The sequence below is a fragment of the Mus pahari genome, chromosome 18, assembly GCF_900095145.1.
Source record: "Mus pahari chromosome 18, PAHARI_EIJ_v1.1, whole genome shotgun sequence".
NCBI classification, from domain to species: Eukaryota; Metazoa; Chordata; class Mammalia; order Rodentia; family Muridae; genus Mus; species Mus pahari.
In genome coordinates, this window is record NC_034607.1 from 44,254,227 (window position 1) to 44,280,153 (window position 25,927).

At 44.8% G+C, this 25,927-nt stretch overlaps 2 protein-coding genes across 6 annotated transcripts in view; one reads left to right on the forward strand and one right to left on the reverse strand.

Moving 5' to 3' along the window:
• Crim1 (cysteine rich transmembrane BMP regulator 1) overlaps positions 1 to 15,443 on the forward strand; it is a 178,489-nt gene extending 163,046 nt beyond the window's left edge. For 3 of the 4 annotated variants that reach the window (XM_021217779.2, XM_029531328.1, XM_029531329.1), the window contains 4 exons: positions 6,675 to 6,869; positions 8,866 to 8,988; positions 11,507 to 11,697; positions 12,939 to 15,443. In XM_021217779.2, coding sequence (XP_021073438.1) covers positions 6,675 to 6,869; positions 8,866 to 8,988; positions 11,507 to 11,697; positions 12,939 to 13,115 — 686 coding nt within the window. In that variant the 3' untranslated portion in view covers positions 13,116 to 15,443. The remainder of the gene's footprint in view (positions 1 to 6,674; positions 6,870 to 8,865; positions 8,989 to 11,506; positions 11,698 to 12,938) is intronic. The other variant, XM_029531327.1, reaches the window with a different exon arrangement.
• Positions 15,444 to 16,751: 1,308 nt separating this feature from the next.
• Positions 16,752 to 25,927, reverse strand: part of Fez2 (fasciculation and elongation protein zeta 2) — a 40,251-nt gene continuing 31,075 nt past the window's right edge. Inside the window, exons 6-9 of one of the 2 annotated variants that reach the window (XM_021217945.1) lie at positions 25,711 to 25,791; positions 23,488 to 23,563; positions 20,334 to 20,399; positions 16,752 to 17,594 (exon numbers count right to left, since the gene is read on the reverse strand). In XM_021217945.1, coding sequence (XP_021073604.1) covers positions 17,578 to 17,594; positions 20,334 to 20,399; positions 23,488 to 23,563; positions 25,711 to 25,791 — 240 coding nt within the window. In that variant the 3' untranslated portion in view covers positions 16,752 to 17,577. The remainder of the gene's footprint in view (positions 17,595 to 20,333; positions 20,400 to 23,487; positions 23,564 to 25,710; positions 25,792 to 25,927) is intronic. The other variant, XM_021217946.1, reaches the window with a different exon arrangement.

The window sequence follows — 25,927 nt, forward strand, 5'->3', positions numbered from 1 at the left end:
GGAGGCAGAGGCAGGCGGATTTCTGAGTTCGAGGCCAGCCTGGTCTACAAAGTGAGTTCCAGGACTGCCAGGGCTATACAGAGAAACCCTGTCTCGAAAGAAAAAAAAAAAAGAATAGTTACGCAAGTTTCCCAAGTGGGTTTGCTCACATTTTATGTGTTCTCCAAACATGACACTCATTTGCCCAACTGAAGTTGATAAAGAAAAATGACATCACAGGCCAGGAATTTAGTGCCTTATCAGATAGTATGCCTTACCCCTTTCTGGGTTAGGAAGAGGGATTGTAATGCATGATGGGAAGTGAACGCTGATGCTGTAAAAATGACTTTCCCTTTATCGACATTTGATCATTAATAAGGCTTGGCTGCTCTACCCCTCTTCTCTTTGCTACCCACGCTGGCCCAAGCTACCTTTTTACCCCTGCCTAAGTAACCTCATGCAGTATTGTTTATCTGCGATTAGGCTGGGGAGGCAGCTGGGCAGGTGCACCTGAATTTACATCCTCCATACCCATGTAAAAAACCCAGCTGTGGCAGTCAGCATACATCTGTAACCCTAGCAGTAAAAGAGGAGGGACACAGGCAGACCCTCAAGCTTGCTAGCCAGCCAGTCTGGCAGTTCTGGGTTCAGTAAGAGAAACCACAGCAAAATATAAGTTGGGGACACACACACACACACACACACACATGTGCATACTCAGACAAGTGCTAAGCTACATACACACACTTCAGATTTCAAGTTTAGTCCCCACCATGAAGTAGAATACTGTGAGCCAGTCCTTTGGCACACCACTACATGTAAACCCCCCGAGTTGCTCTGAACACATGTCCCAGAGGAAATATGCCCTGTTGACAAATGAAGCCAAGAGTTAAGAACAATACTGTGAATGTGCCAGCATTTCAATACCTATGGAAGGAAAAGTTGTCCCAGAGTAGCGCTGTGCTGGATTGATATAAACGAGGGATTTCTTAAAGCCACAACACCTTTTAGCTTCCTGGCTACCAGGATGCCAGAGTAAATTAACTTTTCTGGACTCTGTAGTGTAGCAGGAGATTTAAAAGTGCTGATGCAATTTCTAAAGCTGCCTGGCTTCCTCTCAGGAAGTGACTCCCACACCATGACCACCACAACAGAATTAGAACCCGAAGTGTCGGTCCGAGAAGGTTGCCTCTGAGGCAGAAAACGAAACTGGAACGCAGGTGACAGTGGGTTTGGGGTTCTGTATCCTTCCGTGGAGGAAACAGGAAGCAGCCCACAGACACTTCCTCTGTAGAGGCTCATATGTACAGCTCTACCTGGAGTCAGCGGGCCTCTGGGTTCCTTGAGTGACTCCTGGGACTGTAGGTTGAAACCTGAAAGAGGCAAAGGCACTGTGAATGCCAAGGCCATTAGCGAACTTTATTTGGTAATTAAAACAGCTTGAGTAGTAAAAGCCGGCTCCAAGGGTCACAGCTGGTTAAGCTTTTATTCTTATCTTGAAAAGACATGAGATGGTCAAGTTCAGACAGTTGAATCCAGGCTAGCAGGAGTAAATATGGAAGGACTGGATAGTACTCACCTTTTTTATAACCAGAATCCAGGACAGACAGAGGAGAAACCACACTGAGCACTGCTCCAGAAAGGGTGCTGGGTATTTGTAATGTGGTCCTGGGCTGTACAAGATACTGTTGCTTGAATTTGCCTACAGAAGAGAGAGAGGGAGAGAGGGGGAGAGGGAGGGAGGGAGAGAGAGAGAGAAAAAGAGAGAGAGAGAGAGAGAGAGAGAGAGAGAGAGAGAGAGAGAGAGAGAGAGAGAGAGAGAGAATATTCTGTGACTTAGACAGCCCCTGTCAATGTAACCATTGTGGCAAACCTATTCCACCATAGAATAGCCCACCATATTCACCATATTGACATGTCAGCAAAACAAACCCTGAAAGAGGCCATTCCAGATTGAATTTGATAAGGTCAGACAAGGGGCCCATGAGGAGGAAGCAAAATGCCACAGCTTATCAAATCGAGGTATAACCATGAAATAGTGACTGTCTCGCTGAATATTTCAAAACCTGGCCCCTGTTGCCATTGCCAGGGGAGAAGCCCAAAGCTGTCTGAAGCTCAGGCAGTGTCTTCCGGATCGTGTTCATGGGATGTTTAAATCTCTCATGTATTGGGTTTAAAAGGAAATGTTTTTATATCAATGTTGTCCCTGATGTTTTCCTTGGAACGTTCTCCTGTCGTCATTCTGTTGATAGGCAAGAAGGCATGTGTGGGTTGGTGAACCATGCCCATGCTGGTTCCTGTCCCACCCCGACTTCCTGTCCTCGGCATCTTAGACGAGTGACCTTACTGCCTCGATTTTCTGTAGGATTGAAACCATCCCTGTGTCCACTGAGCTGTGGAGCTCAAAGGGAACTGACTGACTCAGGCGAAATACTCATTTTGGTGCCCGGCACACAGCAGTCATCCAGTAAGTGGGAGTTAAAAACAATCCAAGGTGTTGAATAGTCGAAGCACATGATGTCATTGTGCGCATAAGCAAAGCAATGAAGTCGTGTTTGAGAAGAATCAGGTAGCGTGTGCACCCAGTAGCCACATCGAAACTCAGTCCATAGGTCTGCATTCCTCATCAGGCTAGGTGCTTTGAGTGGCTTTTTCGTAATCTCACTTAGGCTAAGTACTTCTTACAAGAAACCTTCAATGACTCGTAATTCATTACAAGCACCTTCGTGCTGCATAGACTCACTCCCTATTTTTCCATTCTGAAGGTTTCTTAAACCTGTGGTCTATCTAGCGACCAACAACATCTGCTCTATACTGTGTCGGCCTCTACTGAAGTCACTAGCCTCTCACGAGAAACCGAGTAGAAAGCAAAGAAATATTTCTGGGAAGACTCATTAACCAAAATCTATCTTACTATTTCCTGGACCAGATGGCACCTGCCCTGGTAATTGGGGACTGTCTTGAAAGCAAGAGTCACATCTGCTTGCTTCACATGAAAATTCACTATCGGCGCAGTGCGATATACCCTATTTGGAGAAACAAATTTCGTTGCTGTGAAATGTTTTGATACTTTGCTTCAGATGGACTTCTCACGGGAGATCAGGAATGATGTCTCTGACCTGGGGGCTCACTAAGAGTCTTGAGTCAGACTCTCTGCACACCCCGCCATATACTCATTCTGACCCACCTCAAGTCCAACACCAGCTTAGCCTTTGCGGGCCTCTGAGTGTATTGGGTGGCCTCAGAGTTTCTGAAGGAGGCCAGTGTACACTGGAGCCGACCCAAGAAGTGTCTGCCTGCCGGCTGGCAACTACTGTACCCTGAACCTCTTCACACCCAGTTTTTTCAAATCCAATCTCAAATCTGAACGAAGTCATTTGCAGATGAACTGAAGCTGACCGTGGCAGGCTTTAGGGTCTTCGGGGATGAGTAGAGTTTCAGGGGAACCATGATAAACTGGTCTGTTAGCAGTCAGCTCACATGTGTGTGCAGGTCTCCAGGGGCTGCACATTCCTTAGCAGGTTAGAAACTCTGACTTTGAGCCCAGGGCTCTCCGTGGGTTGCTAGCATAATGGGTTCCACCGTGTTCGTGGTCATTTTGCTACTTTGAACTTTTAGTCCTGATGGGATTTAGAAAAGGTATTTGAGTGACAAAGCACGACTTTAATTTCTTCACCTACTCTGTGCCCCAAAGTCCCTGCCGGAGCCCATCGCCTTCAGAGCGTTCGAAGTGCTCGTTCTTTCTCTCGTATCATTTTGTAAATGTCCTTCTGAACTCCACTGTGGCCTCGTCCAGCTGCTGAATAAGCATCGTCATAGGCACTGTGTGATGCTGTCGCTCAACGGTGGACCGCTGTGGCTGCCTGCGTTCTTTTTAGTCTGTTGATTTTGTCCTTCGGAGTCGGGGAGTGCCACTCAGAGCACCACTCTTGAGTATAAGTATCGTCCTCCCATACGCTCGTGTGTGTGTGTGTGTGTGTGTGTGTGTGTGTGTGTGTGTGTGTGGCCGCCTAAGTGTATGGGAGAGGGAGAGTGTTGAGGTTTCTCTTTCTGAGAGTTTATAGATCCATCCTGTGGGTGTGGAAGGTCCGAGGGAATATCAGGGACTATTTGCTAAAGCCTGGCCTAACCCCCTCGAAAGCCCACTAACTGTTCACTACTTAAGGCAGGAGGGCGATTCCTTATGCTCCACCTTCCCATCTGTATCCTAATAGCTTTTTCACAGAAACCCCCCAAGCCTCACCCTTCCTTTCTGCCTAAACCCCCCTGGACACTGTACCCCCCGCTGCCTTAGCCCATGAGGGCTCCCATGTAGGTGGGTCTCAGTTTCTGAAGTAAACTAAGAGGCTCCCTCCCCATCTCCATAGGAAGGATCTAAAGGTCTCACCTGACATTCAGAATCCTTTGTTATCCATTCCAGAGGTTATTCCCAATGGATGTGTGCGCGTGCCTCCCTTTCCTTCTGAGGTAAATTCCCTTAGCTTCTAAACATCCTCTTTACTGCTTATGAGATAGGCCGAGTGTGCAGCCCTGGGAGAAGTCTCCCTTACTAAAGCAGACATGTCTTCTACCATCCATACTGTCTGCCTGTGTTTACTTCACACAGTGGTTACTGAGCTGGGCATCGGGGTGGGACCCCCACCCCCAGCCCCAGCCCCACCCCCACCCCCACCCCCACCCCCACTCTAGGCTGCCTCCACCACACTCTGCGCAGGCTACTTGATCAGGATCCTGCCTGCATCAGCACTGGTGATGAGTGTTGTTTTTTTTTTTTAAGTGTGAATGCCCTCATGATGCTGAACGCATAATTAATTACCATCCTTAACATCGCAACCTCGCTTTGGAAGCTAATCTTACTCTGTGAGCGTTAGGGGCATTGATTTATGAAATATCTTAAGGTGTAATGAGTTTCTGGGCTGAGACCCTAAGACAATAGAGCTCAGTGCTTGGTCTCGAGTCGAACCGCTTCGCACAGTCCCCAGCCTTCTTCTGTCTCAATGCCTCATGCCCTTCCTCTAGAAGAGTACTGGCAGAGGTGGCACCAACCTAAGATGCAGGAGGAAGGGTGGCAGTCAAGCTGGGGCGAGGAGTTGGGCCTTCTCCTTCCCATTTCTCATGCAGTTCTGTTCATGCCATTGCTCCATCATTGGAGCTAGTTCGTGCTTTATGGACTTCACAGGCAGTAGAGCTGTTCTCTACAGGATTGCTTCCTTCCTTACAAGGTCGCTGCAAAGTAGTCTCTTGATTCAGTGACCTAAACTAGCCTTCATGACGACGACATCAGAATACTTCCTGAGTTAAGGACACCATATAACTGCCCAGCCCACTTCCCACATATACTTTAGATCTTAATTTAAGTCCCCTCCCCCCCCACGCCTGCCTTTAAGGATTCCATATTAGCAAGCACTTGTGTCCCGTTTGGTTTGAAAGCCCTCAAATGAGTTGTTAGCTTAATGGATGATTCAGCAAGACACATAGTGTGGAACACAGACTGGTGCCGATAAACAATGGTTTAGAAGATGCTAGAAAGTGGATTTCTCGTTACTACCCAAACGTACCCTGGTGAGCTTTGGGCAGCAGTAATGAAACAGTAGAGAAGAAAATCTTGAGGGTGACGGTTACGCCTTCTAATGTGTGACACAGGTTTTATTCCTCTGCTTCAGTGTTCCGTTCCCTGTGCCTGTGTCTGTCCAGTGAACGGAGTAACCTCAGGGGCCTCCCAGGAAGCACAGCGAGCCCCGAGCGCTCCACTTTCCTAAGGACTTTTGCCTTCTCCAGTGCTCAGTGGTGCAGGCTTTAGACTCCACACACAAATTTGTCCCAGATATGAAGGTGTCATCCAGCTAGTCACTGGCCTGGTTGCTTCTCCGTGGAGCAGACTGTCTCTGCCTTACTGCTGAATTGTTGATCATTAGACCTGCTCAGAGCCCCCAGTCTTAAGTCCCAGACTCAAGACAGACGAGCTGTTAAATGGGATCGCTATGAATCGGTTAAGAGGAGAAGAAACCTGCATGGGAATGGTTGGCATATGAGGGCGGCAAGAGATGATGTAAACTTCTAAGTAAAATAAATCTATGTAAATTTCATTCATTCTCAAAAACCCTAATCTGCTGATGTTGAGGGGAGAATGGGTTAGATGAAGTAAAATTGAGTTGGAGATAGAAATGGGCTTATTGGTGAGAAATCACGCAGCATCCCTGAAGGGGTGACGGGGACAATTCTCAAGGCTGCCGTGGCTCGTGACATTGCGGCCATTCTCATCCCTTGCCATTTTCCAGCATGGTTTATAAAACACACCAATGGTGGTTGGGAATGGGGATTGGCAAGGTCCCAACTCTGGAAGTGTGCCCAGCAGCCCCCCCCCCCGTACCCTTTTCTACACCACTTTGCGGTTAACAGCCTAATGACCGTCTCGCAGTGAGCGGCACTCCCATGTGAATGTTACAGTTGCTCTTCTGTGTGGGCCTTGTGTGAGCCTTTGTGGGCTTCGGTAAGTGGCTGGCCACAAGAAGAAGGTTCTGATGGTCCAAGGAGAACAACAGCCAGTCCTATCGGGGCTGGAGGAAAAATGGTTCTCCAGATACTGGAGATCACTAACCGGCCTGCAGTTGTGTCAAGCTGTACCCCTTAGTATCCCAATAGAAGATGCCTTGATGGTCACTCAGTCACCCTCACCGTGTCCTCTTTCTCACTAGAAGACACGATTCCAAAGAAAGTGGTGTGCCACTTCAGTGGGAAGACCTATGCTGACGAGGAACGGTGGGATATTGACAGCTGCACACATTGTTACTGCCTGCAAGGCCAGACCCTCTGCTCAACTGTCAGCTGCCCGCCGTTACCCTGTGCCGATCCCATCAAGGTGGAAGGGAGTTGCTGCCCAATGTGCCCAGGTATCTAAACCATCGTCCTTCTGTGATCAGGCAAATAAGGCTCAGGTAGTGGGGTCAGCCCAGTTAAAATGCTCCTACACCAAGTCCTCAGGATAACTGGCAGAGCTGTGACCAGGTAGGTAGAGGCTGTACCTCTCCTAATTTGCATACTCCACCCATAAAGTGAAATATAGCCCCACCCATTAAAGGGACCTGCTCTCTCAGAATAGTGCGGAATGGTTTCGGTGCAGTGTTGGACCTGCCTAGGGAAAAAGATCTCAGATCAAGCACAGAAGATAAGAAGGCGTGAATGAATATCAGAACATAAGTGGAAGATTTGCAGTTAAAGAGCATAGAACTGGATCACTGGTTTTTAGCTCAGCAGTTTGAGCCCCTACCCCACCGTGATCTGTAGTCTTTTCCCAACCCCTCAGCTGAACCCTTCTCCTCCCACATGTTAGGTAGCCACAGAGCACACCCTCTGTCATGTCTCCTCCCGTCCTCACTCCCTCACATCAGCTGCCTTATTCAACCTCTCACTTTGAAACCCCCACAGTCCCCACAGCTGCCCAGATCCCACACACCCCACCCCCATCCTCTAGTTTCCTATCCCTGTGCTTCCTGCCAAAACAGCTCTTTTATCCCCTGCCTTAATCCCAGAACTGCAGGGCCTTAGCCTCTGGGCAGTGTTCCCAATCAGATCCATGCACACCAGAGACTCCCCAGGCAGCCTGGAGCACACACAGGCTCTCACTCCAGGCGAGGCTCCCAGGCTCCCGGTGAACCAAGAGCCTTTTCATGCTCCCCTTGAAGCCCCTGTCTCCCTTGCAGCATTGAGTTCATGGATCTCGTTGTGTATAGGATCTTGGTGTACATAGGACAGTGATCTGAGATCCATGACAATTTAGAGATACCGCTGGCCTGTGGTACCTTAAAATGGGGCAGCTAGCCAGTGCTTCACTGAGTTTTGCTGGTCTTTCATCATATGTTATGCACATAACCCTATCTGAGCACTTCTGAAAATGTACAACAACCTTTGAAAACTAGCTTCCGTGAACGCACAAGTCCTTCCCAGCTCACGTCATGCTTGGGGAATAGTGACCCCTCGCTGCTGCTTGGACCTTCCTACCTGACGCGTTCTGGTCACTGACTCTCTTGTCTTCTTCCCTTGTTCCCAGTGTTCCTCCTCTATTTGCTCTCCCAGTCTCTCCTCAGCTGATCACCTATCAGAAATTGGGGGCAACACCAAGTTTATTATAACCATCACAGCAAGAACAGACTCAGTATTTCAGACAAGGGGTAGGGGGACGTTGGAGGCAACAACCTTACAACTCTTGGTCCAGGCCATGCGGGGGCTAAGCTCCTAAGCCCAGTTTCACAGTGAAGTAGCCGTGACCCTGGAATGCTTCACAGAAGAAGGGTTTGAGCAAGACTTTAAAGGTCGAATGGTCTCTCTCAGTTGGAATGAAGAAGTCTTCTATCCAAAGACCCCAAAATAGGACAGGTCAAGCCACTGACCCTAGGGCAAATGAGTTCTAGAAGCAGGTGCGAAACATAAATGGTGGCCGACATGTCTAGGGCCTTGGATGTCTAATGAGTTTATATTTGACCTTTGAAGGGGTGGGGAGGGCCCGTTTTGAGCAGATGTATCACATGAATAACTGAGGTCATGTCTTGGGGAGATGGATGGGGGCGGGGGTGTACTTGAAGAACCAAATTTGGAGACAGATGCCAGTGTCACTGTGATGCACACAAAGCTATGAAGCCGACATCTGACCCAAGAAAAGGCTGGTAGAGTAGGGAATTCTCTGTTCCTTCCTACGTGGGGAACGCTTCCTCCACCACTAAAGCTAGCTACTGGCGACTGGGGTGAGCCATGGAAGCAGGGAGAAAGAGTCATTCACCTCCTGGTCCATGGCATTGAATTGAAGGCCCTGTTTGGATCAAGTACGTTAACACGAACAATAAGCAGCTCTCTGTCCCATCATCTCTCAGTTGCAATTCTTTCTTCTTTTAGAAATGTATGCACCAGAGCCAACCAATGTCCCCATTGAGAAGAAAAATCATCGTGGCGAGATTGACCTGGAGGTCCCCATGTGGCCCACCCCAAGTGAAAATGACATCATCCATCTCCCTAGAGGTAAACACTGATGTCACTTGAGAGCTGTCCTGTCTTGTGATCTGCTTTGTTTATTCCTGATTTAAAAAAAAAAAAAAAAAATGCTGTATTTTCAAATGCCTCGGGAAAGTTCATGAACTACTCTGGGGAAGACCGTGGTGGAGATGTATTAAACACCTCAACATCATGTACAGAACATTGGATAATTGTGCCCTTGCTGGTCCTGCAGACACAGATTCTTAGCGATGAGGGGAATGGATATATTCCTAGTCAGAAGAGCCCGACATGAGAGGAACGTGGCAGAGGAAGGAAGCTCCTCACTGCCCCCTGGGCAGGCAGCTTCCCTCTTCTGGACCATCACCTCGTGAGAGTTTTAAGTTTATTTCAGAGCCGATTTCTACAGGTTTAGTTCATTCCTTTCTCCTTTCAATTGTGTACATTATAAACAGGTGAGTTTGTTTCTTGTTAGCTATGAGAAAAGCCTGGCTAACTTCTGTCACCACTCCTCTTAAAGGAGACGAGGCTAAATTCATGCTAAGCCCTGGCTCAACACTGCCTCCTGTCGAGTCCAAACATGCTTTCCGAATCATTGTGCAGCTTTTATATTTCTTTTGGAAGGAGCGATGTTGTGTTGTGCGAGAGATTAATGATCTTGTTACTTTAGACATTATAAACATTATCTTTGGATCAAGCCAGATGACCACAGAGCCAAACTCCTATACCCAGGGTTCCAGCTCTGACTGGACATACAGTAGGCGTGGTCAGTGTATGTGCCCTTGTTGGAGACTCTGAGCTCCGGGCACCAGGGCAACCTCCCCATCTGTAGTCTGCTGGGGACCTGTGTGTCACATAGCAGCTGTAAAAAGTCCACAAGGAGAAAATAAACACTTCTTCTTGGTAATTCGTTTTGTTTTGATCTGAAAGGTGTAGGTCACGTTGATGATTTTTATCTCTGGTGTTTTCTCGGAATCCCGGGAAGCTCAAAGTTAACTTTTCATGGTGTGATATTTAGCATCCTAACAGAATAGGAAGATGTAAGTTTGTAAAGAAGAGCTGTCAGCTCCTCACTAGGATTCTCCTTAACTGACTGCCCAATCTTCAAAGATGCCGCAGGGACTTGAACCCAGTCCCGGTATCACTTGGAGTATGGGAAAACAGTCTTTCTTTTAGTTGTTTTGTATTTAAAACCTAATCCATCAATGAAGTATTTTTGTTGTCGGTATTTTCCTTCATGACGATACTCCTTTTTTCTCTTTCTATTGAATGTTACCGACTGGTCCGGCTGACTTGAGATGTGTTCCTTCCCAATCTTCCCCTCCTCTCTGGTCTCACAGCTTAGGATCCACAGCCTTAACACCACAGAGCTGTGATTGTAAGCTGAGTTTCCAGGACAATCAGTATGCCCTCTTGTCGTTCACTCGCTGGCCCTGACACCTGACTGGACTGGCTGATTTGGAAGAAAATGACATTAAAGGGACAGAGAGTACTACCTTTCCCAGATCTCTTTTCTGAATCACTTGGGCTTTGTTTTTTTTTTTTTTTTGCAGTACCGGAGGTCAAACCGAGGAATTTGGTCATAGCAGGCAATCACTAGCATTGAGCTGTTAGGCCTCTGGCTTTGCAAGTTCATCTTTAGAGTATTTTTGTCACATTACTGTTTTGTGTTTATGGCATGGTATGTGCATGCAGAGGTCAAAGGAGAACTTTGAGACCAGTTTGTCTCCTGCCACGTTTATGTGGATTCTGGGGACCCAGCTTGGGTCATCAGGCTTGTCCACACTCTGCCAGCTGAGCCATCGCACCAGCCCAAAGAGCATTTTAAAAGAATAGAAAGATACTCTTTCTTAAGAACTATTGGAACCCCTGTGCTTCTACTATGATTTATTAAGGCAAGATAAAGTATTTTTTCAACAAATTTATTAAACATAAGCATTTTCGCTTAGAACTTAATCAAACTAGCCTGTCAACTCAGTTGTCTCATGTCTGAGCTAATTAAACCTAGCTTCTACTACATACTTTGTTCTGGTCTCTGTTTGTACGTAGAGAACAACAAAGCTGCTACCCTACAAAAATCTTAACATACTCATGCATGCTAATATATATATACATATATACCCATTATAATACATAATATATATTCATTGTCCATTATAATACATAATATATATTCATTGTATGTGAGATATTTTCATGTTAGTAGCAAACATGTTTAAGTTTAAGTCTAATTTTAATCACTTTAAAATCTACCCAAAGTTTCCTAATTAGCTGCAGGAAATATCTTCTTGGCCAATCAGTAACATTCTTACCCTCATTTTTTGATTTTTTGTTGCAAGTTTTCCCTTAATCCTATTTACCCTCTAAGTCCTTTACTCTCTAAGCGCTCTCTTTGGCTCAACATTAGACCCTAATCATGTTTTTAGCCCAGAGTACCGTACCGGGAAGTAGTAAAAGCAAGCCGCTGATCTCCATTTGCCGTGTAATTAAAATAATCCTCTCAAATTCTGCTTGGAGTACCAAGTGCTTGTTTCTTCTCTCCTAGATATGGGTCACCTCCAGGTAGATTACAGAGATAATAACAGGCTGCATCCAAGTGAAGACTCATCATTGGACTCCATTGTCTCCGTTGTGGTTCCCATAATAATATGCCTGTCCATCATAATAGCTTTCCTGCTCATCAACCAGAAGAAGCAGTGGGTACCACTGCTGTGCTGGTACCGGACACCAACCAAGGTGAATGATGAGTGATGACTAAGTGAGCTTACTTTCCTGTTTCCCTACACTTCCTTAATAGGTTTTATATCAAGCAATGCCAGTTTTTATTCTGCAAGTCTTAACATCAAGTATTTATCAAGCTGTAGCAAGCAAGCTTATAATACTTGCCCAGGGCTGGATTGAACACTGGGTAAAACCTGTCACCCAGTAGTTAATGAGTCCTGACTTCTCACAGACCCAACTTCTTGGATATACTTTCACTGTGGTTAAAGGAGGTTAAAGCTGGTATCTGCTGGGGTGAGTCCTAATTACCATTTATATTTGAAGCCACAGCTTGATCATCATCTGGTGTTTCTCATCACTTTGAGTCTTTGAATGGGAAGAGATAGAAACCATGAAAAGAGGGGAGATGACAGGAGAGAGAGGATACTGAAGGTGCAAAGATGTCAGGTAGACTTAGCACAAGAGTGCAGAGAGGGCAGGGCGAACAGGACAGCACGAAGACCCTGAAGTAACAGGACACAAGGTCCAGAGGTGGCTTCTCACCAAGGGACAAAAACATTTCTGTTTTAATCAAAGGACCTCTTAGCCAAGCCTGGTTTAAGAAGAAGAAAAATGTATACTAAGGAAGTAAGCAGTTTCCAACTCTACTTCTGCCTTTTGCATTTAGGTTTCTCAATTACACAACCTGAATATTTCTTCCATCCTCCCGCAACCCAGCACAGTGAGCTCCCCCTTGCAAATAAATTTTGTGTCTCTTTGTTTTGTGTATGTGTGTGTGTGTGTGTGTGTGTGTGCACGCGCACGCACATGGCCAGATCACAACATGGTGCTGAGCAAGGGAAGGTAGAGTTACCACTCTCCAAGGCTAGGGACAAACACTGTTATCAAGGCATGAGCTGGCAGGGTGCAGACAGAAGTTGGTCCAACCTAGGCCACCATACTCATGTAGCACGAGTGTGTAGAAATCACTATTTTGCTTTGAAATCTGCCTGCCTGGTGACTTCTACTAATTTGTAACCCTCTTAATTTGTAAGCCTGCAGTCAAGGACTTGGAAATGGTTACAGTTTCATTTCACCAATGAACATATAGGCACAGCTACAGCTACATTACGACATCACCCCCCATGAACACTAGCCATCATCAAATGGTGAAACCATTGTATGAGCTGACTTGGGTCTGTGTTTCTGTTCACTTGCCATGTAGACATAAGCTAACTCTTTGTGGGCTTTTCTTTCCCCCATCTCTCCCTGAACAGCCTTCTTCCTTGAATAATCAGCTGGTATCTGTGGACTGCAAGAAAGGCACGCGAGTCCAGGTGGATGGTCCCCAGAGAATGCTAAGAATTGCCGAACCAGATGCTCGATTCAGTGGCTTCTACAGCATGCAGAAACAGAACCATCTACAGGCAGACAACTTCTACCAAACAGTGTGAACACGGGCAGCAGTGCCAATGAGGTTCCGACAGATGGAGAAGGACGAAAATCTGCTCTTTAAAGTAAACTAGGATTTGCGCACTTGCTTAGTGTCTTGTATCGGACTGTGACTTGGTGTCCAGCGCTAGGGGCTGGACTGGGATGGGCTCTGTCTACAGCACTGTGCAGAACAAGCATTCCCACTTGGCCTCAAGATAACTGACCACATGTTTTCATAGAACCAAAGTTTTAAAACTTGCTAAAGTATATTTGCTTGTAAGATAGCTGTAGAGACATTTGGGGGTGGGGAGAAAAAGAGTTTGGTGGGGGAAATGGGTTGGGAGGGTAGTGTTGGGAAGAAAAAAAAAAAATGGTCAGCTTGGCTCGGGGAGAAAGCCAGTTAAAAAATAAAAGCAATCTATGGCCCAGAGGAATTTCTTTTTCCTGTTACTCTCAAGACTGTTGGTTGCTGCCAAAGGTCAGGCCTGAATGAGCAGGATCACAAAAGGCCTTGCAACCGAGTTGCCATACCACACCAGACAAGCGCATCAGAACTCTCGATAGCCACCCCAGGTCTAAAGCCACAAGTTTCTATACAGTCACAGCTGCAGCAGGCAGTGAGGAAGCAAGCCAGGGAGATGGAGAGCAACATTTCTCGAAAGCGGGTCCTTAAGGATGTATACACTTAACTCTTTTTGCTGCTTCTGTTTTCTTCCGTGCCCAACCAGCCAGTTCCTAGGGGACACAGCAGATTGAGTAGGAACGAGGTCACTTCTTGACCTGACCACTGGAGCTTTGCTTGTGACGTGACAGGAAGGGCCGCGGCGAAGGACACCGGGCATTTCCAGGGGCTACACTTCATTGTTCGTTGTTGTTTTCTTCTGTGATATCATTGGTTGTTCATAGTTTTGTTAAAGCTCTAGCTTAAGAAGAAACTTTTGAGAAAGAAAAAAAAAAAAGGACTGTTTGGGATTTTTTTTTCCTTATTATATACTGATTCTACAAAATAGAAACTACTTCATTTTAATTGTATAATATTCAAGCACCTTTGTTGAAACTCAAAAAAAAAAGATGCCTCTTTAAACTTTAGCAATTATAGGAATATTTATGTAACTATCTTATGCTTCAAAAACAAGAGTATTTGTGTGCATGTGTATATAATATATATACATATATATTTATACACATACAGTTTATGTTTTCCTGTTGAATGTATTTTTATGAGATTTTAACCAGAACAAAGGCAGATAAACAGGCATTCCATAGCAGTGCTTCTGATCACTTAGGGTTTTTTGAATAACATGATCTCATTTACCTGCAGTTTAATTGCAAAGAAAAGGGTGTGTGTGTGTGTGGGTGGGTGTGTGTGTGTGCCTGAGTGTGTACATATGGAGCAACCAGCAGTTCACATGCTATGGAAAGGATATTCCTTTATTAATTTTTTTCTTCATTTGGATTTTCTTTCCCCTGGTTTCCAGTTTGCTCACTGGCCAGAGGCAATGATGCCAGCTTTGTGTCCGCATCACTAATCAGCTCCTGGATTTTTTTTTTTTTTCTTTCAAACAACTGTTTGAAACAACTACTGGAATACTGTCCACAATAAGCTGGAAGTTTGTTGTAGCTTGCCTCAGATATAACTGACTGTATGCTATAGTGTTAACTTTTCAAACAGCTCTTAGCACTTTTATACTAATGACCCACTCGTGCATTGATTTTCCTTTAAAAATGCTTGTTGTGAAAGACACGGATACCCAGTATGCTTAATGTGAAAAGAAGGTATGTTCTGTTTTGTAAAGGAACTTTCAAGTATTGTTGTAAATACTTGGACAGAGGTTGCTGAACTTAAAAAAAAAATTAATTTATTATTATAATGACCTAATTTATTAATCTGAAGATTAACCATTTTTTTGTCTTAGAATATCAAAAAGAAAAAGGTGTTCTAGCTGTTTGCATCAAAGGAAAAAAGATTTATTATCAAGGGGCAATATTTTTATCTATTTCCAAAATAAATTTGTTAATGATATAATGTTACTGAGATAGATTTACATCAGCCTGATTAAGTATAAAATTTTGTTGACAATTTATCCATTCCTGGCATAAGAAAAAAAAAAAGAACTTTATCAAAAAAATTGTAAATGCTTGCTTTTTGTTTTTTTCAATCATGCCCATATGAAAATACTAACAGGATATAGGGCAAGGTGTAAATTTTTTTTATTATTTTAAAGATATGATTTATCCTGAGTGCTGTATCTATTACTCTTTTACTTTGGTTCCTGTTGTGCTCTTGTAAAAGAAAAACAAATATAATTTCCTGAAGAATAAACCGGGCATATAGCTCTTGGAGCGCACCAGAGTTCTGTAGTTTTGTTCCGTCTTGTTTTCACCCAGCAAAGCTGGGAAGTGATGGTTGACATCCTGGCTTTCGGCAGCAAATAAACACAAGCTCCAAACCGTGTGCTTCAGAAAGACTTCGATCCAGGCAGAAAACACAGTGGTCTCCCAGCGCTGCCCGCTTAGCGCGCCTCCAACAGCAATGGGAAGCCTGGGTACACCCCGTGGCCTCCTACAGAAGGCTGTCCTTAGACTGCACTGCACAGGGGTACTGCTCTAGGAAGACAAGGGCCTGCCTGCTGTCAGCCATAAGTGAGAAGTGTGCTCAGCATTCAAACAGTACTGCAAACGCCAGGCTTCCTCCGGTTTTCGAATATCTCCATATAGAAGGAGATCCCTTAGAGATGGGACCTAAGTAAGAAAAGTCTTTGTGTTTTACAGATACACCTTTTAGACATAGTCTTGGGTCATTTAAGCAACACTGTTGTTTGAGACCTGCCCCACGACTCCAGCTGTGCAGCCTTGCACATGACACTTAAGGTAGCCCATTGGTGCTCACAAACTTTCATTTGAAACTTTGGATTTAATATTTGGGTGCTTAACCCATCAGAACCACATCATGGCAGGTTTAGTTTCTGTTTGGTGGAGCATCCTATGCAGTTTACTCCTGAAGAATACGGTGTTTATAAAACAAAATTGGGGAGCCCATGTAAAAAGAAGGGACTTGGTAGAGAAACACAGCCACTCCAGAATGAGCTATAAACAAGTCAAGGGATGCTACGCGTCCTTCAGAGCTCAGTTTCTTTAGTCTAAGGCACACAACAAAGTCTACTCTAATCCATTTCTTAAATTATTAATACCGTGTCTTCAGCAATTCAAAGGGACCTGGCAAGAAGTCTGCATCTCCACTATCAGGCAGGGCACTGAAGCCCAGACTCCTAGGAACAGCTGATGCCAGATGCCATCAGACTTAAAACTGAGCCCCAACTATAGCAGGATTTCACTGGCTGGGGACGGGACTGTAGACAGCCTGTATACATGAGACTCTGAGGTGGGAAAGTCCCCTAACTACACTCATTTGCAGTGTGTGTGTGTGGGGGGGGGGGGGCTGCCTCAGTTCTTTGGATTCTCATTGCCCAGCTAAATAAGAAGATAGCTTGTCATTCCACAGCCATGTAGCATGATCTGCAGAGGTCACTTTCCTCCTTCAGCATCCTAAGCTAAGAAGAGCCTCCCCAGAGAGCACCCTTCAGTAGTGAAGTCTACACCAAGCCCAAGAAGAGCTCTGTGAGGACAAACCCGAACACAAACTCCAGACTCCGAAGTGTGTATATAATTTATTAAACGCCACTGACCTGATTGAAACTGGCAAAATGTGTTCATGATTAGTGTTGCAGCCATTAGCAGCTTTTTCTAGAAAAGCACACAGGTGTAAAGAAAACTGAACACACCCGTGAGAAAAGGCAGTACCTCAGTAGCTCCTTAAGCACCTTAGAGGCATGGACCCCTTTCCAAACACACTTCTTCACAGAAAAGACACACCCAAAGTTCATCATGATTCTGAATGGCATCCCAATGGCTTACATGCCAATAAGGATGAATCAGGCAGAAATTACAAAACTTAGTTTCCAACAGTGTCCGGCAAGCACAGGCGAGAGCCATGCAGATGGGTGGCACTCGGCCTCACAACAGCCGCGCGGAATCTCTGTTTCCGGACAATACTGGTAGGTAATATTCTGAAGATGCTCTAAAACACTGATTCTCCCATCACTGAAGAACAGCCACAGTCGGACCGCCCGGTGCTTTAGTCTAGTTCTTCAGCGCAGGTCAGACGGAGGAATTCGAAACTGACAGCCACACTGTTGAAAACAACATGCACGATTCATGTCCCTCTCCTTGACTGCCAACTTAGAAACAAGTTCACATTCAGCAAAGCCTATCTCTACAATTCAGGAGTCCTGTAGCTCTCGTGGTGCTATAATGTGATGGATTAGTGAAGTCATGGTCTAGGAATACTGAACTGCAAATCCAAGTTCAAGTGTGCTGGGTTTCCAAAAGCCGGGACTCGCGGCAGCATGTTGCAGAGTAACACCATAGGAAGTCAAGCCTGGGGTCCACAGAACGGGAAGCAGCTCCCACCGTAACGCTGCTCTATGTCGGACACAGAACTACAAGAAAGAAAAGAAACAGGTGGAAATGTATCTCCTGCCTATGCCAGGATTAGACATGAAATGGTATAAACATTCTATACATATGTGAAAATTGCCATTGCATAGTGAAGGCTGCATACTAATGCAAGCATCTGTAATAGCACTTTTAAAAAACTTTAAGAGGTCAAAAACAACAATGAGAAGTTCTCTAAGACACAGTAATTAGAATTCTCCAGAAATGAGACACCTAAAGGCCACGTCCCTTGAGGTAGCATACCAGCTGTAAGCCCATGACTCCAGCCCCATCCTCTAAGTCCCTTCCACAACACAGGCTGGGGTCATCAATGCTGAGAGAGTGGACACTCCCATTTCCCTGTTGGCCCAGGGCCTCCACAGCGGCAGGAGGATTGTAATTAAGTGAGAGTTGCATTTGCCCACCAGCACCCGGTCCACCTTTGGCCAAATGGGGTCACTTTGAGTTCTCTTACTTCTCACCCTTGCATTAAAAGTAGGGAGGTATTTTTACACAGCTAAGCCATGGGTTAGGACAGTAAGACAGCCAGCTAAGCCACAGGAGAAAGCACATCGCTCTCCACTCTGAGCAGCAGCCCCTCCCACACAGAGTCTGATTACTGGTCCCCAGGAAAATCAACAGTTGACAGGCTGGGTGGAAAAGAGCATTTTATTACCCACAAGCCCCAACATCTCTACATGCCGCTCCCTCTTTCATGTTCTAGACTGCAGCACCATCACCAGTCTTCACAGCACAAGACAGACAGAAGCACAACCCATGCACAGAACAGCTCATAGGAAGCAGGTACAGCCAGCCAGCCAGGGCGTTAAAGACAGCCAAGCCAGAGTGGGAGGCACAGGCCAAGGAAGGGGACACCTGCCTCCCCAAGTGGGAGGACAAGATTTACAGTCAGGGTCCTAGGTTTTCAAAGTAAAGATCCCCAGGCTGTTTGATGCGGACCGTAGGCTCTAATGTTTGCAGCCCACATCTCACCCAGAGCCCTGTTCCCCAGGCTGTAACATCCTTCTGAAGCCACTGTCTGGCTGTCCTGGCAGTGCCCTCTAGATCCACTGTAATTTAAGACTGAGACGTGTTCTTTACGCTCGTCTCGTTCCTTTTTCATGTCTAGAACAAACCTCAGGGCCGTCCAGCTTTCATACCACGGCTAGCACAACACAAAAGCAAACAAAGATGTCAGGTACAAAAGAAAAAACTCATTAGTTCAATCAGGAGAAAAGGCCATCCATCTGAAAACAAAACCGTCTTTTAAAAATGTGCCTGCACAGCCCTTTCCTCCCGTGTTAACCCTCTGGCCAATGGCAAGCTGCTGCTTTCCTTGTCAGGTCTCTATGAGTGATACTTCTGGATCATTCACCGTGGGCCCTTTCCATTTTATGAAACTAGCTGAATAAAAAGCCCATCAGAGATAGCAAATGTCTCAGAAGTCAGAACACTCTTCTCCCCTCCTATCTGGAAGAGAGAAGCCACAAAGCAAACGATCCTGCAAAGTCAACTGACTACACAATATCCAATCTGCTCCATAAATACATGCTACCCTCAGCATTAAACCCACTGAACAGCATTCACTTGTTCGATAACTGGGTGAGCTCTCCGGTCCCTTCGACTGAGGAGGCACCATTTGTATTTTTGCTCTCAGCACAGGGAGGCCGTGATCCTCTTTTCCCTCCTCAGGATCCACAGCCTGTGTGGTGAGGATGGTGTGCTCTAATGCTCACGGCCCCACAGCTCACCACTGAGATCTCCGGACTTCCCCTCCCTTTCCTAGCTGAAGCTGTAGTCTCTTCTCTGCCCAGAGGTCCCCCCTCTCCTCCACCATCTGCCCTGGCATATCTGTCCTTCCTTCTCTACTGCCCTCAAGATGACTAGAGACCACCCTTCCCAAGCTCAAAGCTTCGCAGGGCCAACGTGTCCATACCAGATACTCGGAAACTGCTCAATGTCATTTATAATTTATTATATTTTATTGAATCTTTTGAGACAGTTTCTCACTATGTACTTCCTGGCTAGCATAGAACTCTCCGTGTAGTTATATAGATAGAACTCTCTCTATATATAGAACTCTCCATATAGATTAGAATAAACTCAGACATCTACCTTCCTCTGCTCCAAAAGCTAGGATTAAAGATGTGCATTACTATGCCCAGAGCCCAGTGTCTTTTTAATATATTTAATATATTCCTAATTCCTACTCCAGTGGGTGTTCACCACTGGGACTTCTTTCCAGCCCAGGATCTCAAATAGAAGGCAAATTCTCTAGAGCCCTAATGGCAGTCATACATCCCTTGTCTTCCTACCACCACTGAGCATTAACAAAGTTGTGCATGCTTTTTGTCAACAAGATGATACATCTCCTGAGTAAGCACAGTCCCTCAGCCACTGCTTCCACAGCGTCCAAGAGCTCACCTCTCATATCAGTCAGCTAACAACTCACCTCTCAATATACAGTCGGTTAACAACTCAGCTGTCAGTATACAGTAGGTTAACAACTCGCTTTCAGTATGCAGTAGGTTAACAACTCCCTTTCAGTATACAGTAGGTTAACAACTCCCTTTCAGTATACAGTAGGTTAACAATTCCCTTTCAGTATACAGTAGGTTAACAACTCCCTTTCAGTATACAGTAGGTTAACAACTCCCTTTCAGTATACAGTAGGTTAACAATTCCCTTTCAGTATACAGTAGGTTAACAACTCCCTTTCAGTATACAGTAGGTTAACAACTCACCTTTCAGTATATAGTCAGTTAACAAGCTTGGAACTTTCTCACTGTCGTCCTTCATGGCATGCAGAACTGCCAAACAAGAAAAAGACAATGGCAATAACTTAGGATCCAGATCAGAAGTTACATGTCTTTTCACAGTTGTAGCCTCAATACTAATGGATAACATGGTGTAACTGATTCACACGGATTACAGAATCTCTTCTAGGTAAGAGAATACAGTGAATCTCAGTGGAGAAGTGAGAATCATTTCCCTCGGCCAGCATTCGCAAGCACGGGAGGCAGGAACGAGTGAGGGGCCATTCGTGGAGCATCTGCTTTGTTCCAGTGCATGCTGGGAAGTGAAGGACAGTGCAGTGTGTACTTGGATGAGCCCTGTTACCCTCACAGATCCTGAGAACTGGAGGACCTTCTGGAGAAAGGGGAGATTCAACTGTACTCTCTAAAGAGTAGACTAGGGAAATTTAGTGAAAAAATTGAAAGGTCAATGAAAACAGGCCTAGAAGGCAGCTCCCAGAATCTAAGAAGAGGATAAGGAACCATTTGCTAAAAGGAGGTTTTGCCGTGTGTGTGTGTGTGTGTGTGTGTGTGTGTGTGTGTGTGTGTGTGTGTGTGTGAGCGCGTGCCTGCCTGCCTGCCTGTCTGCCTCTCTGTGTGTGACTGTGTGTATAGGAGAATACACATACACACGTAATTATATTGCTGGGATCAAACCTAGGGCTTCATTCACGTAAGCCAGTCTAAGAGCTAACACTGAGGCACACCCGCCTGCCAGCCTACTGTTATGTCCTTGGTGAACACCAAACTTGAAGACTGAAACACCAGCCACTCAGCATCAGATTTTAGGTCTTGGTTTCTAATCTAAACCAGCAAGGTAGAGACAAATTCTCAATTGTACCTTCCTAGTTAATGGTTTCTCCGGATGTATGAGAAGTCCACACAGTGTAACTATCAAATCAGCCCTCTGGGGCTTTTAACCCTGGCTCCAGCACTTCCCAAATTATGAATAAGGTACTTTACCACCCAGTGTACCCAGCTCCCCGTCCATAACATGGGGATAATAATTAGATCTAACTCAGAGGCTTGCTAATGAGGATCCAGCTCCTCATTATGTATAGACAACATATAGGGCCTAGTGTTAACAATAAGGGGCTAATGGAACTCTCATGACTACTATTATCATCACACCGTGACTCCCTTCCCACAGCTTTTATGAGGAAGGCCACAGATGCATAAATGGCTTTTCCTTTATGGCAACAGCAGAGGCCTGGGTAAACCATCACAGCGTCTCTAGCATCACAGCGTCATCAGAGCTAACTTAGAGTGGATATTATTCTGTCACCCAAAGTTGCCCAGAGATTCCAAAAACAACTGTGTCTATCTAGGAAAATATCCCCTAAGAATGTTCTAGATAGGGAACTGCAATGACCCTGCCTCATCCCTGAGCTGCTGCAGTTGCCTAAGCAGTATTTACTCTCCCTTCTTTAGACAATCAGTGGGCTCCGCATTTCTGCTTTTAGGCTTCAGCATTTTTGGTTGTTTTTTTTTTTTTTAACTTCTCTCTAAAGTGACATTCCAGGAGCTGGGGTCATTCAGGGTGCAGCTGCCCAAGAATTAAGAGACTCAGCCCTGTAACTAACTATCTTATGTGATCTTGGAAACACACAAATGTGCAAGCTCTTGCTGACAATGAGAAGGCTGACCGCCCACCCAGCTAAGTTCTGGCTTCTTCATCTTACACTGACTGGCATGCCTTGGTTTACCTATATTATAAGGTAATATAAGACTTTTCATGCACTGCTCACCATGAAAAAGTATAAACAACCAAGGTTAGCAGGCAGCGAGTGGCTTAGAGGAAGCTGCCTGTCCCCCTTGGGCCTCCTGCCTGTATGTCACTAACAGTATCCACCCACATGATACACATTTCCTTCAAATAAGAAACTATAAAATTTACCATTAGAAGTAATATCAACAAATCTAATTCTTTCTATTCTGTTTATTTGTTTCTTTTGAGATAGAGTCTCACTCTGTGTTGCCCAGGACGGTCAAATCTCAGAATCTCAGGACAATCCTGCTACCTCAGCCCCCTCAGTGCTGCCTTACATATGTGAGCCAAAGAGCAGGGGCTCAATCTTTTCACTTCCTTTGTTTATGAAATTTGGACAACTGTGCTTGTGTGTTTGTTTGCTTGTCTGGTATAGGGATGTTATCTGCATATCATATATGTGTCTGGCACCTGTGGAGGCCAGAAGAGGACATCAGAACTCCTGAAATTAGAGTTCCAAACAGTTGCGAGCTGCCATGTGGTTGCTAGAAATTGAATCTGGGTCCTCTACACCAACCAGTGGTCTTAACCACTGAGTCATCTCTCCAGCCCATGCTAAGCTGACTGTGACTTGCTCTGAATCAGACATAATTTATTTACTATAGGATAAATTGAGAAAATATTTTATTATAATATGCCATTGCTACCAAGAGAGAGAAAGTGACTTCCAAGAATACCCCTGAAAATAAAGAGTAAGCAGGTTTCTGCGGCTGTTTATGACTATTCTAAGACATACTCAACACTACATATATTTATTAATCTCACAAATCATTTTAAATTTACCCCCACATACTGGCGGAGTATCTGTCTGCTTCGTTCATTAATGTACCTAGAAAACAGCCTGGCCCACAGCAGAGCCTAGAAATGCTTGCTGGATGAATGCATACTCTTAGGACTCACTGCCAACTTAGGACAGCCTTACAACGGCTACATCTGCTTTCCCAAAAAGGAGCTGTTACCCTACATCTCTACCCCTCTCCTAGTCCGTCACTAAGTCACATAAAAGCCACAAAGCATTTTACTCAGTGACAGACAGACATGATCTCTTGCATAATGATGGAGATTCAACTTACATGTTTTCTAAAATTAAAAAAAAAAAAAACTTAGCTCACAAATATTTCAGAAATTAATGGAATGAATTCAAACAACACTCAAGTCAGCACTCCATTTAATATTATAGTTATTTACTTCACTGCCATAAGAATACAGGGTGACATCCATCATTTACCAACCTACACTGACAAAATAAAAATAAAATTCAGAAACCAAACCAAGAGCTTAGGAATCAGCACAAGTCAAATGAGGAGTTAGGTGTTTAAACTTATCTTTGCTCACTTTTGGTTAATATCTGAAGATCTTCGACAGACGGTGGGCCATTCTTCTTCTCGTAAGGGATGACTGTTGTCAAATACTGCCAAATTAAAAGAAGAGAATCATTCAGGCCTGAATTAATTTATGTGTAGAGCAAAGCACTCCCTAGGTCTACAAAAGCAGGGCTGCTTGGGAGCTGGGCACTGGGCGTAGGCAGCCATCCCCACTGTCTGAGTCTTTGCTCTGGGGCTCATTTTTCTCCTCAATTCTGCCTGCTGTGTGCAAGTCTCCTGTCAGCATAAGTAAGGCCTTCCTACTGCTCAGTCACTGAACGCTCACAGGGTGAGGTCTGAGGAGAGCTGGCTCATCTGCTCATCTTTAATGTGGACTCTTATCTGGCACTTTACTTGCATGTTTTTCAACATAGTTTCAAAACAGTCATTAAACTAACAGCATAGTTTTAACAATATATACAAATAATAATCTCTGGCCGTCAAATCATTCCTTTTAAGACCATTCTTATTCCGATTGAAAACAACAGTCAACTTGAGTAACAAGACAATGTTTCAGACACAAACCAACTTCTTCTAGACACTGATAACAAAGACTTGCTTCCCAAACAATTACTGAAACAAAATTAATACGTTAAGTGGTTGTAAGTACATATAAATGGCCTTAGATATTAAAGATTAGATAATTGAGAAAGAATGGCCAAAAAGGTAAATGAATAATAAAAATAATCTCTGAGTTTGTGACAAATTGTCCAGCCAATTCACTCTCTCTAAACGCTCATGATTATCAAACTTAGGTTTAAAAAATAAAAACGGAAAAATCTCACGAAAGCGTGCTCCAGAAACAACTGCCCAGAGCCTCTAGTCTACAGTTCAGGGCAGCTTACAAAAGCTCACACAGAAACTTAGTGTCCTCCCCTGTCCTGAGCTTCTTCAAGCCTGTCATACAAATTCATTCTCTGTTCCTAATCCCCACAGACTATGTGGTTCTATAAATAACTAAAAAATTAAGGTAGAAAAAGTTGCTAAACAAACAATAACAATAGTAAAAATTGTTATTTTTACTAACAATGGGGCCCAAACAATAGTAAAAATTAGCTGTTCAACATTATAAATCTCAGAGCCCCACATCCTCCCAGTAAGGCTCAACTGTACACCCAAGTATCTTTCTTTATATATATTCTTAAAAATCCCATAAATGCCAATGATGTGCCCACCTGAGCCTTTACTCATGGTGCCAAGCCATGTGAAAAAGCATCAGGAATCCATGCCTTGGCCCATAGTCACCTCCTCATGAGCCAGGTCAACCGTAGGCTATGTTTCCATCTTGCAAGTTGACGGAGGCAGGGGGCACGGAATAACAACTAGAATTCACCCATTCCCAAGGGGCCTCCCTATCAGCTGTGAATGTCAGTGTGAAGCTGCCCTCTCTAATGCCAACTTTCTCCCCTCTTGAGTGATACACAAAAAAACTAAACCTGAAGAATCTCTAGGCATTTGGACTTCCTACATCTTACAGTAGTACGCTTTCTTATTCAGCCAAGACCTGGCCTACAAGAGTGTCTTAGTCAGATAGAATTTTCAAATAGTGGAAGATAATTTCAAATACATTCACCAATATATACATTCCCATGTTCGTGACCCTCCTTTGAATTATGCAAATCCCTAAATACAAACCAAATAGCTACACCTCTGACTCTGCAGTCTCACGGCATATAATTCCGCATCCATGACGTCTTCTTACTCTTCACTTGGCTGACAACTGAGCTGGCTCACGATACAATATGCCCAACTTCAGATAAAAGAGGTAAGAGCCGCTCTCTGCATATTTTTTTACCTAAGACTCTAATCTCAGAGGTAACAAGCTCTGGCCACATTCTCCTCCAAATGAGATCTTCTTTTCTAAACTTTAGCACCAATGTATCATGTTCCAGTTCAGTTGTTTTCCGGATCATGCATGCCATTACATCAGTATATTAATATCTATTTGTTAAAGGTGGGCATGAAAACGGGGCCCTGAAACCTGCTTAAGGATTCAATCAGTCTGTTGTCCAATCTCAACTCTTTCTCCCCCAAGGCAGATTCTGTCCATCGCTGTTCATACACAGACAGAATGAACCTGCACTCCTCCCCTTCCACCCATGCTCTTAGTAAATTAGTAAAAGTGACAACTTTCAGGGCCCTCGCAGAGTAAAGGAACAAGCAGAGGGTGAGGGAAATAAGGATAATGGAGCACCTGTTTCTCTCCGCCTGAGTTTCCAAAGGTGTGGCGGAGGCCATTCTGAATGACATTTGAGATCCCTTCCATGCTGAAGCGCTAAAGGCAGCAGTACATGGCCCAGGAAGAACAGGACAGAGAAAGAAGTTCAGAGACTATTAGTGGAATGTTCCGCGGCATCTTTCTGTGCCCAACAGACAAGCAGTTAGAAAATGCCACGATCACTCATTCTCAG